General features: G+C 47.0%; 4 protein-coding genes across 5 annotated transcripts; all 4 read left to right on the top strand.

The window, feature by feature from the left end:
* Positions 1-2,099: 2,099 nt before the first annotated feature.
* Positions 2,100-2,995, top strand: LOC131215236 (uncharacterized; the record flags this gene model as incomplete). Its single annotated transcript, XM_058209623.1, has 2 exons — positions 2,100-2,155; positions 2,219-2,995. Coding segments are annotated over exons 1-2 (831 nt in total), but the record flags the coding sequence as incomplete, so codon positions are not given.
* Positions 2,996-2,997: 2 nt separating this feature from the next.
* On the top strand, positions 2,998-3,936 carry LOC131206335 (uncharacterized). Its single transcript, XM_058198856.1, has 4 exons — positions 2,998-3,131; positions 3,200-3,451; positions 3,538-3,681; positions 3,760-3,936. Exons 1-4 carry the CDS (start codon positions 3,084-3,086, stop codon positions 3,934-3,936), a joined length of 621 nt encoding a protein of 206 aa, XP_058054839.1. The 5' UTR covers positions 2,998-3,083.
* Positions 3,937-4,720: 784 nt separating this feature from the next.
* LOC131206329 (uncharacterized) lies at positions 4,721-6,688 on the top strand. Its single transcript, XM_058198848.1, has 4 exons — positions 4,721-5,548; positions 5,652-5,903; positions 5,967-6,110; positions 6,178-6,688. Exons 1-4 carry the CDS (start codon positions 4,745-4,747, stop codon positions 6,385-6,387), a joined length of 1,410 nt encoding a protein of 469 aa, XP_058054831.1. The 5' UTR covers positions 4,721-4,744; the 3' UTR covers positions 6,388-6,688.
* A 2,750-nt stretch (positions 6,689-9,438) lies between these two features.
* Positions 9,439-16,690, top strand: LOC131206332 (retinol dehydrogenase 14). Of its 2 annotated transcripts, none has more exons than XM_058198852.1 (4): positions 9,439-9,517; positions 13,163-13,310; positions 13,397-13,535; positions 15,700-16,690. In XM_058198852.1, exons 2-4 carry the CDS (start codon positions 13,188-13,190, stop codon positions 16,440-16,442), a joined length of 1,005 nt encoding a protein of 334 aa, XP_058054835.1. In that variant the 5' UTR covers positions 9,439-9,517; positions 13,163-13,187; the 3' UTR covers positions 16,443-16,690. The 2 variants fall into 2 exon arrangements, with proteins under 2 accessions (XP_058054835.1, XP_058054836.1); XM_058198853.1 differs by lacking the exon at positions 15,700-16,690 and adding an exon at positions 13,899-14,626.
* The last annotated feature ends 504 nt before the right edge of the window (positions 16,691-17,194 follow it).

The raw sequence follows: 17,194 nt of genomic DNA, 5'->3' as shown, positions 1-17,194 counted from the left end.
CTCACGGCACTGACTACTGACGGGTGCCGGATTCGCGTCGACTCTTCAGCACACGGCCGGCGTAGAACCACGTGGCGTGGTTCTGTTTGAACATTCGAACGTTCGCTTACGTTACCCGCGCGGATCGAGCGGTGACTTGGGTTTTGGGGAGTCGGAGGCAGGCAGAGGGATCCGGGTTCCGGGAGCCGAACGGATCACAGGGTAGTTCGTAGGAGCCGAACACAAACACAGGTTTCTGGTGGCCACCGTTGCTGGTGTGCGAACGCCACGGCGGACGGCAAACGACTGGCCGACCGACCGCAAACCCTAATGAAGCTCGGGTCGAGAGCCCTCGGTACGGGGCCATGTGTTCGGGGACGCTGTTCGCGCTCGGCTCGGGTGCCCCGATCATGTGTCCGGGTCGCTGGAAAGCTTTGAATGGCCGGCTTTCGGTTTGATTTTGGTATCGGTTTGGAGACCGTTGAGGACGAGGGCTCGAAGGCCGTAACGGTCGTTTTGAGTTTCACGTGCACTAACTAGTGTTTAAGTCATGCGTTGAAACACGCTGAATCCCATCTGACCTTAGACTATTGGACCAGATCGCTTTGGTAGCTTTTAAACTCCTTCGTAGACCGTCGTTAACCGTCGAAAAGAAGATCTGATCTGAAGGTGGACAGAAACCTTTTTTTTGCTTTTTTCGAATTCTTCATCCACAGAAACCACACTACAAGCGATCAGAACGAGGTTAAGGGAACCACAAAGAGAGTTAGATTTCGTTCAACATGGAAAGTACTTCTCCCTAAAGTAGGATAGCAGTAAACCCTGTGGAAGCACAGCATAACACATGGGCTGAAATGTTCCGCGCCTAATAATCGCTTTTCCAGTTACTACTAACCTTCAAACAAAGGCTGTTGAAATTTCATGGTATTCTACTCTTAAGTTTAAATTAAATGTTGAAACAATGGATCAAACACAATCTCGTTTTTTTACCTTTACAGTGCTTCTTGATAGGAAAAACTATCGTTAAAACGAAGGTTTGCCGGCTACAACCGTGCCACCGATTATGCAGAACGCAGTGGCGACGTCCAAATGAGGCGCTAACATCAGAAAACATAAAAGAATCGTTTCGAATGGTCGAAAACTGAAGCTGCGTGAGTTAGCTGACATGGTAAAGATATCAAAAGAACGTGTTGGCAATGTAAAGCTTGTACCTTTGACGCTTGAGAAAGCTCTGTTCAAAGTTGACTGTTGGTCAAAAACAAGATCGTTTTGATGATTCTAAGCAAAATTTGGATCTATCAATTCACTCCGGAATCAAAACGTTTGTCATCTGAGAGAACATCGACTGGTGAACCTCGTCCAAAGAGTCTGAAGAATCCGTTTTTGTATGTGCGTCGTGTAATAATGTAATTATTAATTATGTAATTATGTCGTGTAATTTTGAGAAGAGAAATAACATCAACAGTGAATATATAGCGTTAATGAAGCGTTTGAAGACCGAAAACGGAAAGAAACAAATGTTGTTTCATCAGGACAACGCATCGTTCCGCAAGGCTATGAAAACAATGGCAAAACACCATGAATTGAACTTCGAATTGCTGTCCGTCCATCCACCGTATTCAGCAGACTTAGCTCCCAGTGATTACTGGCTGTTCACAGAACTCAGAAAAATGCTCACTCATAACCATTTTACAAAAATGGTATTTAAATGTAAGAGCGACTCTGGAATGATTGATAAGTAAAGCCAATTTTAAACAAAACAACACGTTTTCTTGACCCGCTCCGTTCTTCGAAGATTTAAAAAACACGTTTTCTTTCTTGGGCTCTGGATTTTTAAGGCCATGTGCTACTTCTTAAAAAATGCGTGATTCACAATAGAAAACCAAACATCAGTGCTCGCGCAAAAACGTAAACAGTATTACCGGTCGAACGTTGTAACCTGACCTGACTTGAACTGATTAGACGGACAAGGATCGCCGATCGAACGGGTTTGTGGGGTAGTCGATTCAGTTGTCCAGCGGCGCTTATCAAGAGCTCTCGTTGTTTTGAAACCACCGTGGCGTGCATAGACTTAACAACGGTTTTGTGAAAATCCAGGCCCCAAACACCCAGCGAGCAAAATATGGAATATTCGGTAGCGCCCAGTAGCGCCAGAATGTGCGATATGCTTGATGAGGTGAGGGAAAAGAGGTGTTGGTGAAGGTGCGCCGTTACTGAACAAGTCGTTTGTGCTCTCCAGGTGCTGTCCCTAATTTTTGACCATCTCGATGTGCTGGACCTGAAAAGTGCGTCGCTCGTCTGTCGGAGATGGGCAAAGGTAACCTTTGCAGGGCGCCGCATGAAGCGACTCTGCCTGAAGGTGGATGCCGAGGCGCGGGATCGCACTGTCGCGCAGGACTTCAGTGAAGTATTGCTCAAAAGTACGCGGAATTATCGTCACGTTGTGTTCGCGCGCAATGGCACCTGGTGTCCTACGTATTTCTTACAGCTGTTGCGTAAGCTCACCGGCTCGATCCAGACGTTGCAAGTGTTTCCCGAGTGGTCGCTCTCCCTGCACGACCTAAAACTGCTCCTGCTAGAGGTGCCCTATCTGCAGCGGTTGTCCCTCCGGTCGGAACTGCGCCACGGTTACTTTGTCGATGTTGGCCGGAAACCCGGCCAAGGCGAATGGTTGCCGGTGCTAAAGAAGCTGAAGCATTTGCAGCTTGCCAGGGACAGTGGCTGGTTGCGGTGCGACGCCTTCAGTGTGCGGACGATCGCCCCCCACCTGGAACGGCTCGTCATGGACTGTCACTCAGAGCACGCGCTGGACGTGTATCGCCACTTTAGTGGTCAGTTGAAAAGCGTGGAAGTGGTTTTCGTCCAAAGTGACTATTTTACCCGTTTTTCCGAGGTACCGTTCCCATGTCTGGAAGAGCTAGATTGCTACTGTGACGAACGAACGTTACCGTTCACGGACAACGGGACGGTGGAAAGTGCTTGTAGCTTCTTTCGAAGGCTTTCCAAACTTCGCCAGCTTACCCTTCGATGCGTGGCCCGCAAAGTGTTGTTGCAATCCATCATGGAGCCGCCAGCTGACTTCGCTCAACATCATAACCAGCCAGATGGAGGAGCGTGCGCTAGAGTCGCTGGGACGACTTACTAAGCTTAAGGTAAGGATCGGCATCGGGGTAAGAGTGTCCAGCGCCATGACCTTCACAACACTTTTCTCTGCTTGCAGAACCTTAAATTGGACGGATTCATGCGGTTGCACAGTTTTCGCAGGTGCAAGGCAGTGGCCTCGCTCGTATCCGTGCACCTGAAATCCGTCTATTTTCACGACCCGTTGGAGTTCTTCCACACTCTGTTTCGGGTTGCACCACAGCTTTGCCGTTTGAACATTCAGTTTTCGATCGTCGACGATGAAGTGTTGCATTTCATATGCTACCACTTTGCCTGCCTCCAGAGCCTCACATTGGAATCCTGTCGCGAGGTAAGCGCCGTCTTGAAGTAGAATGCGATTACCGGTTTGCTAGAATAGTCCCGTTTTACCACGGACAACTTTGTCGTCCTTTGCAGCTTACAGGAGAAGGTTTGGCGAACATTGATCAACTGGCAGAGTTGCGCCATTTTCAATTAAGCTTTCTGAACATCTCGGAACGAATGTTTGAATGTATCCCCCGTAACACTGTTCGCTATTTGTCGATCATTTGCTGTGACAGAGTAAGTACGATCTAGTTGATCGGGCCCGTTGGATAGGAGAATGAAAGTTTTTGCTTTTTTCATTTCTATCGAGCGAAGACGATGGACGATGGCCTCCGAAAGATACCAGGAAAGTTTCCTTTGCTGCGGCGATTGACGATTCGAAAGTGCCCACTGGTGACGAACGACTGTATGGAGAGGCTGCGTATGCTGATGCCATCGTGTACATTCGTGAAGAATGGTCAACATTTTTATCCAGCTTACGTTGGATTATAAGGGAATAGAAGCTCTGAATACCGAGTTGCGACTGATACGAAGATGGAATAAATAAATAATAACTAATAAATACGACCCTGGAATATGGAAAGAAACAAGAAACCAAACCCTTATTACGAAATTCGAACACTCGACTTCTCGATTCATACGCTTCATACGCTTTGCTTACAAACAGAGGATAATTTAAGTTCTTATTTGCTGGTATAGCAACAAAATCGAAAAAAATGGATAAAAATATTCAGAAATAAATTTATTTCTCTTCTATTTCTATTTTCTCGGAACAAAATCACGAACGTACACATGTTTGACATTTCGTTTTTATATTTTTGCGAACGATTTGACATTACAAATTAATTTTTCGCTAGTTTTCACGCCTCATGTAGCCCCCCAGACAGAAGTTATATTTGACGGAACTTAGGGCTACGTTCACGCACGGAATTTAGGCTGCGTACAGGAGTTCTACACTATCTTTGCACGAATTTTTTCTTGCACATTTCTTGCATGTGTAATATTTCGTCCGCTTCATTCTTTGCCGATTTCTAGCAGCGAACACATGGCCATAATTTATGGGATCCAGCTGCTGTCAAATTTCCCACCCGAGGCTTTGTTTTGATTGTGAATCATTGTAAGTAACGCTTCGCAAGGCGGGAAATAAAACACATTTCAACCATGGAGTTTTATAATAAATGTGGACTATCAGATTTGCCAAATGAAGTAAGCCTGTTGTTAGTAAGCATGGACTTTCGAAAAACGTTCTTACAAATTGATTTTCTTTCAGATATTGCACACAATTTTCGATTGGCTTGGGATGACTGATCTTAAGAATGCTTCGTTGGTCTGTCGTAGATGGTCATCTCTTACGTTCTCTGGCCGAAGAATGGATCGTGTGCAATTGAAAATAGATTTTAGATTCAACGATGCAGAGGAATATTTTAAAATTCTTCAAAACAGTAGCCGAAGGTATCGCGTTTTGGTGCTACTTTACAACAGACATCGAAAGGGTCTGACTTACTTTTTTCAGCTCTTACGTAAGTTTAAAAAGTCGATACGCACAATAACAACATGGAATAATTTTTTTATTACATCCCACGAATTGCGAAAGATGCTAGTAGAAGTGCCGAAAGTGCAACACCTTTCGGTTCTTGCGGAACTGTGTTTCGACATTGAGCTGAACAACGAACCGATCAAACCATTCGATCGAACAAAACCGATTGAAATCGCCCCCCAGTTGCAAACGCTAAAAATGGATTGTGACACGGATGAGGCATTAAATGTTTACAGATATTTTAGCGATCGGCTGAAGTTCGTTGCGGTGTATTTTAAGACGGACATTTGTCACCAGCGGTTTTGTGAACTACGCTTTCCATGTTTGGAACAGCTAGAATACTGGTGCGAGGACATACAGTACAGGCGCGAAGATATGATTGAAAGCCTTTGCCAATTCTTTCAAAGTCTAGCGAACCTACGCCAGCTCGTTTTGGGCTGCCGTTTGCCAGCGACTGTTCTGCAAAGTATAACAAGTACCTGTCGGAAAATAATTAGGTTCAGTCTTCGAACCGACTACTTGAGAAGAGGATCTCTTGCATCGTTGGCGGAGCTCACCAAGTTAAAGGTAACCAAATAGAACGTTAAATCATATCCTACGTTCTGCATTATTGTTCTCAACGATACAGTTTTGCTAAATTTTTATTCATTTTTATTATATTTTTCCGCAGTGTCTTGAGTTGCACGATAGGCTTAAACCGGATGTGTTTGAGGGATGCAAAGAGATTGAGTCTCTCGAATCCGTTATTTTGAATACCGCGTTGTTTTATGATATGTTGGACTTTTGCAACCACTTATGTGAAATTGCTACTAACTTATCCAGTCTTACAATACGTGAAAGACTCGTAAACGACGAAACAGCATATTTTGTCTGTAGCAAGTTTCGGAAACTTAAATTTTTGTCCTTGGAGCTCTGCCTACACGTAAGCTATTCATTCATCTTGAAGCTATTCATTTTCTTTTGTCATAACTTGCTCCATTTGTAGATTTCAGAGCGGGTTCTTTCGAAGATTGATCAACTACACGCGTTGCATGAGCTTGAACTAGGATATCTGAATGTAAAGGATGATGTGTTTGACTATGTTCCCCGCAACACTGTTCGCCAGTTGACGATAAAATACTGTGATCAAGTAAGTACAATGTCTACACCTTGGTTGCATGATATATTTTTAATGTTTGTGTTTTCCTCACGTGAAGATAAGCGACGAAAGTCTCCTGAAGATCCCGGGTGCATTTCCGTCGCTGCAACGGCTTAAAATTAAATCGTGTCGGATGGTCACTAAAGCGGGCCTCGCACAGCTCCCTGCCAGAATGCCGGACATAATAATACAGGTTTACGCTGAAGACACTGGTTACACTGCTCAACATAAATTGGTCGGCTCAGGCGTCAAGCGTTTTCATGTTTAAGATCCGTTTGGTTGGTGGTGGGTTTTTCATAGGTTCTGATTAGCAAAGCTAATACGTAATACGCGGATATCGTCCTAAAATTTCAGAAATATAATAGCAAGAATCGTAAGCACATCTGAACTGCTATCTGCGTATGTGTATCTGTGCAATGTTTACAAAAATTTACACTCAAACTGCGGTGCCACACCAAGCGCAAATCGGACCGCAAAAACGTTATTTCGTTTGCGCTTCAAAAATATAAAAACGAAATGTCAAACGTGTTTACATTCGCGTTTTTGGTCCGCGAAAACAGACACAGAAGAGAAATAAATTGATTTCTGAATATTTTTTCCCGTGTTTTTCGATTTTGTTGCTACACCAGCAAATAAGAACTTACATTATCCTCTGTTTGTAAGCAAAGCGTATGCAAAAAGTATTTACGGTCGGGCCTCGGCCGACCCATAAACGTTTAGACAGAAGCGCAACAGTTTGGCATTAATCTGAAACGCCAAAAATGTGTCGTTGCGCATCCTGTGGCTGGCTTATGTGGGAGCCCCTCTCCCGGGAGGAGTGAAATGTACTTTTTCTATTATATGATCCTAATTGAAATCTAGTCCGTTGCTATCTCTCTCTCTTTCTCTCTCCCTTCCTCTATCTCCTTCTCTTTCTCTCTTTTTCTCTTTCTCTCTTTTTCTCTTTCTGACCTTCTTCAAAAATCAAACGCAATCTATGCTGTTTCCCGGAACATCACACTACTTCAAGATGATGGGTGGCGATAGGTGGAAGAAGAAAGGAAAAGGCTTTTAAGTGAAACCAATCAATTTTAAGACGACCAAAACCTAAGATACGATACCCATATTGCCCTAGGACGTATTTTATCCCTCGTCCCCCCTGCAAGGACCAAATTTTGTCACATGATTTCTCAGGTGACCATCAACTATTGTGCAAGTTTGGATGAAATTCTTGTGGAGTAATCAATGTTGTTGTCAGTTAGTAGCTTGGGAGGGAAAAGAAAGAGGAGAGTGAGGGGTTTCGAACCATGACTACGCCACTTCCCGGCCCCTATAACCCTTGTATACCAAATTTCGAGTCAATCGGTCCAGTACTTTCGGAGTCCATAGGAACATACGGACAGAACTTCATTTTTGTATATATTGTAAAACACGATGTAAAACATGGGACGGAAGACGGAAGAATTAAGCACGTGCAAAAAGACAGAAGGATCAGAAACATAACACATCTGATCAGGTTATCTTCCGACGATGAAGTGTCCTTTTATCACGTTGCGTTTGAATAGTTGAATAGTGTAAAATAAAAAAATAGTTGCGCTTCGAGTTGTGTTTGGAAGTGAAGCCATTCAACGGTGTCCATAATTCTTTTCTGCATTAAACACAAATGATGATTTTGTACTGTACAATATTAAAGCCCTTGGGAATGATAGCGAAAACGTAACTAACCGAAATGGGTACGAGTTGGCAAACCAAGAAGGAAACGGTCTTATACAGGGTTTTTTCAACGACTGAGAAGTGATGCTATGTGGAAAGTAGCATCAGTAACTACTATTCGTTTCTAACTACTAGTAACTCGCGGTGTATTATACTAGAAAAAGTATGACAAATTGGCATTGTTCTTGAAGATGTTTCCAGATTCTTATCTGAAGATAGAACGCGGCATCGGATAAGCTACTTGTGCTATGGCTATGGCTTGAGCCTCTTTTCAACACACCCTCAACGTAATATGGGAAGCAATACCAAGTAAGGGGCAATTTGAACCAATAAATAAACCTCAATAAAAGTAGACCTCAATAAAAGTACAAATTTGCTGAATGGTACCTGGCCGGTGACGACTTGTCCGTTGACTCTCTGGGCGGTATCCTCACAGGCCAATAGTTCACCTCTTTCGGTCGCATGTGCTAATTGAAGCACCTGGAAAACGTGCGTTTTATGCCTCTGTGTTTGGTGACTCTCCGTGTTTGTCGGCCGCGGGATTCCGCGGCCGTATAACTCGAAGTTCTCTCGCACGAGTTGTTTCTCGCGCTCGCCGCTCGTCACAGTAAAAGCTCTGGCCCGCGAACAAATAATGCGCGCACCGCACTTCCCGAACAAAAAAGTCACTCATATTTTCTATAGTGAGACGAAATATCTGAGCGCCGATTCGTTTCTCACCAAAGGCCAGAAAGAAAGCGCAACACCGAACAACTTTTTTGTCTCTGTCACGCTCATGTAGCATCCAGTCCGGCACTCCAATGTCAAACTGTTAGAAACTCTTAGTTTCATGCAGGAACACAGAACGAACGACGCAAGCAAATCGACTACGCATCATCGGTGTAAAAATAGTGTTTAACTGTGAATTCTAAGCTGTTGCTTATTTCGGTAAGTAAATTTAAGCATCGGGAAGCATTTCTCGATAAGTATTTACTTCTAAATAGTGAAAGTGCAACGCGTCTGTTTCCATTTCAGCTAACCATTAGCAGCGTACGGGACAATGTCGATAGGGCGGATGGTACAGGATACATGAAATACAGGATTCACGGATGGATACACTCTACGTACACGCAGAGATAAGTGAAAAGTGCATGTACATGGTGGAATAGTGAAACAATTGTGAAAATATTGTAATTGGTGGTTATGAATAAATGCAACACTTTGTTTACAACATCACAACGATTTGACAGTTCATGCATTGAGAGTATGTAGGTGAGAGGGTGTATGGAATGAGAGGAAGAGAGAATAAAAAATATAGGGGGAGACGCTCACGGAGCTAGTGAGACGGATTGGGATATAAACGCGATTTTTGGGATATACAAGAAGGAAAGTGAGCCGTTATATCTCAATCCAGCCATAGTGAGAGAGGTTGTCTCACAGGTTGAGATCTGGGGCCAGAAAAATGAAAAATTGAGCGATTTTTTTGTTCGGGTTAGCTTCGAGACTGCGCACCAAGCGATCGTCAGTTCGATCGTCGCATTCGGCTGGAGAGGAAGTGCACCTTATCCGCGGAAGTTTCCGCGAAGTAAACTGCCCGTGTTTTCACAGGTTCGAAAGCTCGAAAGCGTACTTCGATACCAGAGGGGTAGTGTTCAAAGTGTTCGACGAAAGCGTGAGAACCCAGAGGATAGTCGCAGCTCCCGCGGGGTGCAAAACGTTGCTATAAGGTCAGTGAACGGTCAGCAGCAGGACCATCTTTAATGTTTTTTGGGCGGCTCTCGAATCTTAGTCCGCGCCAAAAGTCGATCAGTAGAATCTGTCGCAAAACCAGGCGTTCAAACAGTGGATCAGGTGCGGGTCACTTTCAATCGCTTAAAAACGGCTTAGCGATCGGATATATGGATGCTCTCCCGAGGGTACAGAGAATTTTTGCTGCAGTTAATTGCTTGCCGACGGATGTTGGTTCTTTTGGTTCAACCAAAAGCGTTACGTTGAAATCGTTTAAGTGACGTGACCGGATTCAAATTCTTTACGTTTATCCGGCACACGTTGGCGGATCATAAATCCAACATCAGAGAAAAACATCGAGCATAAAGAGAAAGCTCTCACCACACACTCATACTCACGGACAATAACCGAAAGATAACCCCGCCTGGTGCACCCGAGTTCGGGTGGAATGTAGGCAATGGGAACCGAAAATGGGTCAACGGGACTTTCAGTTTTCGCCGTGTTTTCGTGTTGTCTTCTCTTGTGGTTCACGCTGTGGTGCGTCCAGAACCATGCCATGCTTGCGGCGCCAGCAACCTCGATCGTGTTTCGGGTGGCCAGACGACTTAGGTTGGGTTTTCGGTGGCCATCCGCCTATTGCTTGGCGGCCGAAGGGCTACATGCCGAAGGCCACTGTTACGTCGTCGACGGTGGACGATTGACGAGCATTCGAATGGGATTTCTGTGACCACGGCAGACGACAGGTTCGAGTCTGCCATTCTCAGGCTCGTAACGCTTTTCGAATATCGCGATGTATTATGACATGACTTAGGACCGATATCATGTAACTGCTTCGGAGATTAATGGCGGGCTATTAAGTCGGCGATGCGAAATCAAAGACGTCGCCGTGATCGACGGTTGCTTCGAAGGCCACTCACTCTGTCCGGAGGTAGGCTTTTGGGGAATTTTGGAATCCTCGCATTTATCATCCACTCCCAATATCTATAGGCGCCGCTTTCGTGGAGGAATCGCAAGTTGGGCATAAGCCTAGAATGGGGATAATTTTCTAGCGCGCATCAAGCAGCGAACACGGGTAATCGATCCTCCACGAAGGGGAAGTAAAAATGATAAGTTCGTGTCTAGATTTACTTCAACAACACTGATTCTATGGTAGATGTACCGAGAACGGGCAGAACGGGTGAATCAATTAGCATTAATACGGCGGAATTATTGCGATGGCGTGTCGCGATGTAGTATCTTGATCGCTGATCGCACTCAGTGCTATGAGGGAAACCATTGTTTCAATCATGTGCTATTGAGAGTCGCTAGCTTCCAGACAGTTCCAAAAGGCCAGCCAAGTCGGCCGCATCCTAGCGATTATTTTAATCACGCCATCAAGCAGGTCCACCTTCGTTACGATAGCGCTGGGCGTTGTCTCAAATCAAACAAGATGTTCTTCGATCAAGAAAAATACGATCAATCTTTTCAATTACGCACAAACGTTTTTCGCTACCCAACAAATAAGATCGAACGTAGCCAGATGGTTTCAGGAATGGAGGCCAAAACACATCTATGCGCCGGCCTCGATAAGTCAACGCTGAATTTCGATCGCTTTCTCTCTTCACGACCGATCGTCTAAGGCCGTTTTAATCTCGAAGGGTTGTGAATGCCACCCATTCGCTGGACTTGTCTAAGCTGGCGCGGGTCGCGTGATTTGGTTGATTCGTTTGCGTAATGTGTAGGACCTCTCTTTCAGCGTGTTTTTCGTCGAAAACAGCACGTGGAAGCATTGAGTAACCGACAGTTCTGCCCCCCGAAATGCTAGTATCGTGATCGTAAACTCGTTTTCTCACGAAACCCTTTCTGTGGCACGTTGAGCGACTAGTTCCTGTGATCTGGGAGCATTTCGTCACATTTATTTGTTTGGCCGGAGTCTTATGGCCGGTGGTCGAAGATCATGGACAATTCGAACGCTGTTTTAACAGAGGGCGCCTCCGAAGTATATTGCGTAAGAAGGGCTTATCGAATCCCCATCGCGGCTCATGCATATTGATGCCACATTTAAATCTCATCCGAAGCACCTGAAGAAGGGATGTAGCCTTCGAGAGACATCGATGTCGTGGGCTGTCCCATCGCGACCTGTCCGTGACGTAGTTTGCCACACAGTGGAACGATTGGTATTATCAAACTGCCACCGTGAATGCCTATGCCAATTGTGGAGTTGATGCGTCAAAGAGCCATTGGAGAGTCCTGAGATTGCCCAAGCGCTCCACGTTAGTGTTTATTTGCCAATGTCCATATCCTCTGTAAAAATGGCACTGCTGGTTGAAGTGGATTCTTCTACAGCGCGTCTTCCTGCGCACAGCCAATCGGAATTACAACATTAACGAGCGGCAAACATGACACGCAAATTGAGGTGTTGGCCGCGGTTGACGTTCCGCTGAACGGGGTGCGTATTATGTGCCGCAGAAGATTTACGATGTTCGAAGTTCGATATCCGCGTCTGGCCGTTTGGGGTAATCTGGCCGGGTTTGTGCTAGGCCCATAGTAACAGAATTACGCCAGCCGATACCCGAGCATCGGAGCCAGCAACGCAATTACTGCTAATTATGACGATGTACCCCTGTGCGAGTTCTGGCGGGTTGGGTCGACGCGCGATCTGCCGAGAACTCGCCAGAGTACTCTCCATTGGGGGCCACAATACCTCTGTGTTTTTTGTTGTTACCACCACTTAGCATGCACAGTTCCATAAACGATTCCAATGTTCGACTTTGCGACTCCAGCTCGTCAAGTCAAGCACCGGTCGAAGCGCGTGGTGAGCGGGACCATTGAAGCAATCCAACAAAAAAAAACCAAACCTGGTCCCAAACCTCAGCGATTCTTTGTAGTCAAGTGCAGTAGTCACACGGATGGCAGTAAAATCTCGCTGAGTGCGTCCCCACTTGATCATACAAGAAACTGCGCAAAAAAGGGGTGGCCAAACCTTAGGTCAATATTTATCGGACGGTGCCTGACGGGTCGGTCGGGAAAGAAGGAAACAATTGTTGATCTTCGTGATCATCATTCCACACGATGAAGATGCAAATCAAAACGATCCTAGGAGGAGTCTGCTGAGTTCTGAGAAAAAAAAATGGGAGTGATGATGATGGTGGGCAGCGACCACCACTCTGCTGATTGGGGTAATGGATACGACCAGGGGACGTGGGTCAAAGGGTGGGTTCGACCATCCCTCCTAATCCATCATGATCGCTCGATACGAATCTCTTTCGACAGCAGCAAGTTGAGGTGTCCAACACTACTTGAAGTTCCCGGGGCCGTTGGAAGACAAACAGTGAACGCTCAAGAATGTTCGAGAATTTGCGCTTTTTTGTGCGGGCGACGCTCTTGGAGTTGTTTACTTGCTGCGTTAGGTGGGGAAGAAAACTTTTTCTCCTTTAGCTAACTAACCGGTAAGGCATCGACCGGATGTACATATTTATATGCTGGTTAGCTGTGCTGGATGCTACCGGCGAGGTGGTTGAGGTGGTCCCTCCGTTTCTTATTTTTCGTGACGCCATGGCCATGTAAATAAACGCCTGAACGACCTAGCCGTATGTTGTAGGTGTTTTAGTAGCAAATAAATCTAATAAATCTTTACGTTTCTGGTGTACTTGCTTCCCTTCTAGCCACTTTCCAACCCACACACAAACTATGTCCCTACTCGGATTCAACGATCCACTGACGGCGATCGCGTCCGTGATCACGGGCCTAGCGATCGTTCTGTCACTAATCAAATACTATCTGTACCTCACCTGCGGGCACTTTACCTCGGCAGTAAGCATTACCCCCGGGCGGGCAGGCCAAGTGACCAACCTGTGTGTGACCAACGCTTCTTCTCTTGACCCTGTTTCTCTTTGCAGCGCAAAATGGACGGCAAAACGGTCATCATTACCGGGGCCAACTCGGGCATCGGCAAGGAGACGGCCCGCGACCTAGCGAGACGGGGTGCCCGTGTTATTATGGCCTGCAGGAACATGGAGACGGCCAAGGTGGCACGAGGTAGGAGAATCACCCGATGATCATGATAGTGTAACGCACTAGTGAAGATAGTGTACGAACTAACCCGTACACGGTGGTGGGTCGGTACTAATGGCACTAATCTAACAAGGTCCTCCCGATCCCGTTGTTGGTCTCCTTCTGGTCTCGCCCCTCGTTATCGTAGTGCTGTGTTGTCCCACGTCCTGTTGTACAAAGCGCTCTCCCAGTCGTGGACACTTCGTGAGCTTTCTGTCAAAGTTCAACCCGACAGCAGTATAGCTCCTGCATGCTCCTGCCAACTGTACAGATTCCAAACCCCGACCGTCTGTGAATACCTGTGAATGACTGTGGAGATCCGATCCCGATTCCGATTCTTCTCCGCAGATGAAATCGTGAAGGAAACGAACAACCAGAACGTGGTCGTGCTGAAGCTCGACCTGAGCTCGCAGGGCTCGGTCCGCGAGTTTGCGGCCGAAGTCAGGCGCACCGAGCGCACGCTGGACGTTCTGGTCCACAATGCCGGCTTCGCCGAGACGTTCCGCAAGACGCAAAGCGTCGATGGGATCGAGTTCACGATGGCCACTAACCACTACGGGCCGTTCCTGCTGACGCACCTGCTGATCGAGCCGCTGAAGCAGTCGACCGGGCCGGGCCGGATCGTGGTGGTGGCGTCCGAGCTGTACCGCTTCGCCTCGGTCAATCTGAACAATCTGAACCCGTTGCGCAGCCTGCCGGCCTACCTGTACTACGTGTCGAAGTGCGCCAACATTATGTTTACCCGCGAGTTGGCCCGCCGGCTCGAGGGCACGGCCGTCACCGCCAACTGTCTGCACCCGGGCATGATCGATTCCGGCATCTGGCGCAACGTGCCCTTTCCGCTCACCCTCCCGATGCGCGTGATCAAAAGCTTCTTCAAGTCGAGCGTCGAGGGAGCGCAAACCTCACTGTATCTCGCCTGCTCCGAGGAGGTCCAGGGCGTCACCGGCAAGTACTTCATGGACTGCAAGGAGGCCGGTCTCAGTGCCAGCATCTGCGATATGGAGAAGGCCCGCAAGCTGTGGGACGAGTCGGTCAAGATGGTCGGGCTGACCGACAGCGATCCCAAGATCTGAAGGATCGGCTGCCCAACGTGTTATTCCGTCCATAGAGTTGACTTAATAAATATCACAAGACTACGCCGTTGGTAGGCGGTTGAAAGTCCAACCGCTGATACTCCAACCATAATGCGATCGCCCGGCACACCCACCTCTGGGTGGTGATTTTAATCGTCCACGCACTGCCGAGTCTGCCCATTCCTCTCTCACCGTCGCAAAGCCGTTCCGTTCCACCTTTTGCCCGTTCGTGTGTGTGCTGTGTGTGCTTGGCTTTCGTTTGACGCTTTATTGTCGTTTTCTCTAACCTACTTCCCGGCCAACGGGGCGCGATTGAAAATTGCGATTCATCGTGGTGCTGTTTTTCGCTGACACCGCAACTATCGTCACCACGGAACGATGGTCACAAGCGGCGTTCTGTGAGTGTTCCATTAAGAGTCTTCAGACTTCAGAGATGAATTAAGACGTGATAAGCAACAAACCGATAGGCTACGTCAGTAGTTACAACCGTATCCGTACCACTTTCCTTTGGCTGTTCATCGCTTTTTTTTCGGGCCTGTTAATTATTTGATTTCCGCCGAGGTCCAGCAAATTCGTCGCTCATAATCAGCTGAAAAAACGAAAAACTCATCTCACTGCATCTTACGCAAACAACAGCAGAAAAAGCTCGTTTCTTCATATTGGTTTACACTCCGCTGGTTTCATCACGGTATCATTCATTTTTCCACCATTTTCTGTGGTCGCTAAAATTAATTCTTTGGTATTAAAATGTCACGCTTCGGGCGGTTTGTTTTCGAATTTTGCGCTCCGCTGGGAATATTTCGCGCGTGAAAACTTTCACCGAATTATTTCGAAACTTACTGTCTGTCAGGCTGTCAGTTTTCAAATGCTGGTAGTTGAGAAATTGAAATTGTTCGTTGGTAGCTTTGGGAAATTGGAAAGTGAATTAGTTACATTGGGGGCCCTCAAACCACGTATGTATTTAGAGAGTTCGTCACCATTTTTGCCTTTTTAATATCAGAGCTTGTTCGACACAATCATTCACGGTAGTTATGACATGGTGCGCTCACGCTTTCAAACCACTGAACTTGCAGAAGAGATCGTGGCGGAAACGGGCAACACCCAGCTCATCATCAAGCAGATCGACGTGAGTTCGCTCGCCTCCGTGCGTGCGTTTGCCAGGGAGATTGTTGCGGCCGAGCCCGTGATCGATGTCCTTATTCATAACGCCGGCGTGGCGCAGGCCTACAACAACAAGGTGACCGCCGACGGGCTGGAGTTCACGATGGCCACCAACTACTACGGCGTGTTCCTGCTGACGCACCTGCTGATCGAGCCGCTCAAGAAGGCCGACCAGGGCCGGGTGGTGATCGTGTCGTCGAAGCTGTACCAATACGCTTCGCTGAACCCGGACAACCCGAACAGCATCAACCCGGTCAACTATTTCTCGCTCTTCCCCGTCCACCTGTACAGCCTGTCCAAGTTTGCCGAAATCATGTTCACGCAGGAGCTGGCCCGGCGGCTGAAGGATACGCGTGTAACGGCCAATTGCCTACACCCGGGCGTTATCGACACCGGCATTTGGCGCAACCTGCCCTTCCCGCTCAGCATCCTGTTCAAGCCGATCAAGATGTGTTTCCGCACGCCGGAGGAGGGAGCCCGCACCACCATCTTTCTGGCCGTGTCGCCGGACGTGGAGCACATCAGCGGACAGTACTTCCGGGGCTGCAAACTGAATGAGCTGAATCGTAGGGTGCAGAACGTCGCCAAGCAGCAAGCCCTGTGGGAGGCTTCCAAGAAGCTGGTGAAGCTGACGGATGTCGATCCTCAGATCTAGGGATCAGGGGATGGCAGCGCTTCCGCTGTCTCTACGACGGGCTCTCAGTTGATATTTAACTGTAAAGAAGTATATTCGTGTGAAAACTTACAAACGAAGCCAGTATACGAACACCAACACACACAGTTCGGTGTGCATAATTGTGTACCAGTGAGTGGCGATGATTTCTCAAACAATGCAACATAAATCTATGCCTAAATAAATAATGTGCTTTGCCACAATTGGTTGCTTCTCTTTGCACCCATGCTCAGGAACATAACTGGACCGGCTTTCATTTTGACCGTGAAACGGAACAGCAAACTGGGTTTTGTAAGTACTCAAACCTATCAATTTCAACGCCTTTCGTCGCTGCCAAAAAGGGGCTTCAAACATAAAGGATTACGTGAAAACATTTGTAACAGGAGAACAGGCATGGTTGTTCCCTTAAAAAGCTGATGAAATATTGTGGATTGGATCTGAAGCACAGAGTGTCTTCCTGGGAAGGACCACCCCTAAGGTACCTTCATATTCCGCCATTGCTCCCATCGTAACGACGACCTCATGCTAACACTTTCATTTTAATTTTAGCAAATGGAGCTCGTACAAGGAACCACCCTCCAACCATAACTTCGCCGTTAATCATTAGCATAGCTCGATGAAAGTCGCCGTTTCGCCTTCATGGCAGCTGTTGACAACCGTCACCGAGCGTGACAACCGATTCAATCTCGTCCCGTGGTTTCAAAATCATCATGCTGCAAACCGGAATTCGGACG

The sequence above is a fragment of the Anopheles bellator genome, chromosome 1 (assembly GCF_943735745.2).
Source record: "Anopheles bellator chromosome 1, idAnoBellAS_SP24_06.2, whole genome shotgun sequence".
NCBI classification, from domain to species: domain Eukaryota; kingdom Metazoa; phylum Arthropoda; class Insecta; order Diptera; family Culicidae; genus Anopheles; species Anopheles bellator.
The sequence above is the reverse complement of the archived record's forward strand: the minus strand, read 5'-3'. Positions and strand labels throughout refer to the sequence as shown.

Coding starts and splice junctions, on each gene's coding strand:
- LOC131206335 (XM_058198856.1), top strand. CDS start 3,084: ATGGAGGAGCGTGCGCTAGAGTCGCTGGGACGACTTACTAAGCTTAAG. Junction 3,132..3,199: donor GACGACTTACTAAGCTTAAG/GTAAGGATCGGC, acceptor CTCTGCTTGCAG/AACCTTAAATTGGACGGATT. Junction 3,452..3,537: donor CATTGGAATCCTGTCGCGAG/GTAAGCGCCGTC, acceptor CGTCCTTTGCAG/CTTACAGGAGAAGGTTTGGC.
- LOC131206332 (XM_058198852.1), top strand. CDS start 13,188: ATGTCCCTACTCGGATTCAACGATCCACTGACGGCGATCGCGTCCGTG. Junction 13,311..13,396: donor GCGGGCACTTTACCTCGGCA/GTAAGCATTACC, acceptor TTCTCTTTGCAG/CGCAAAATGGACGGCAAAAC. Junction 13,536..15,699: donor GACGGCCAAGGTGGCACGAG/GTAGGAGAATCA, acceptor CTGAACTTGCAG/AAGAGATCGTGGCGGAAACG.
- LOC131206329 (XM_058198848.1), top strand. CDS start 4,745: ATGACTGATCTTAAGAATGCTTCGTTGGTCTGTCGTAGATGGTCATCT. Junction 5,549..5,651: donor CGGAGCTCACCAAGTTAAAG/GTAACCAAATAG, acceptor ATTTTTCCGCAG/TGTCTTGAGTTGCACGATAG. Junction 6,111..6,177: donor CGATAAAATACTGTGATCAA/GTAAGTACAATG, acceptor CCTCACGTGAAG/ATAAGCGACGAAAGTCTCCT.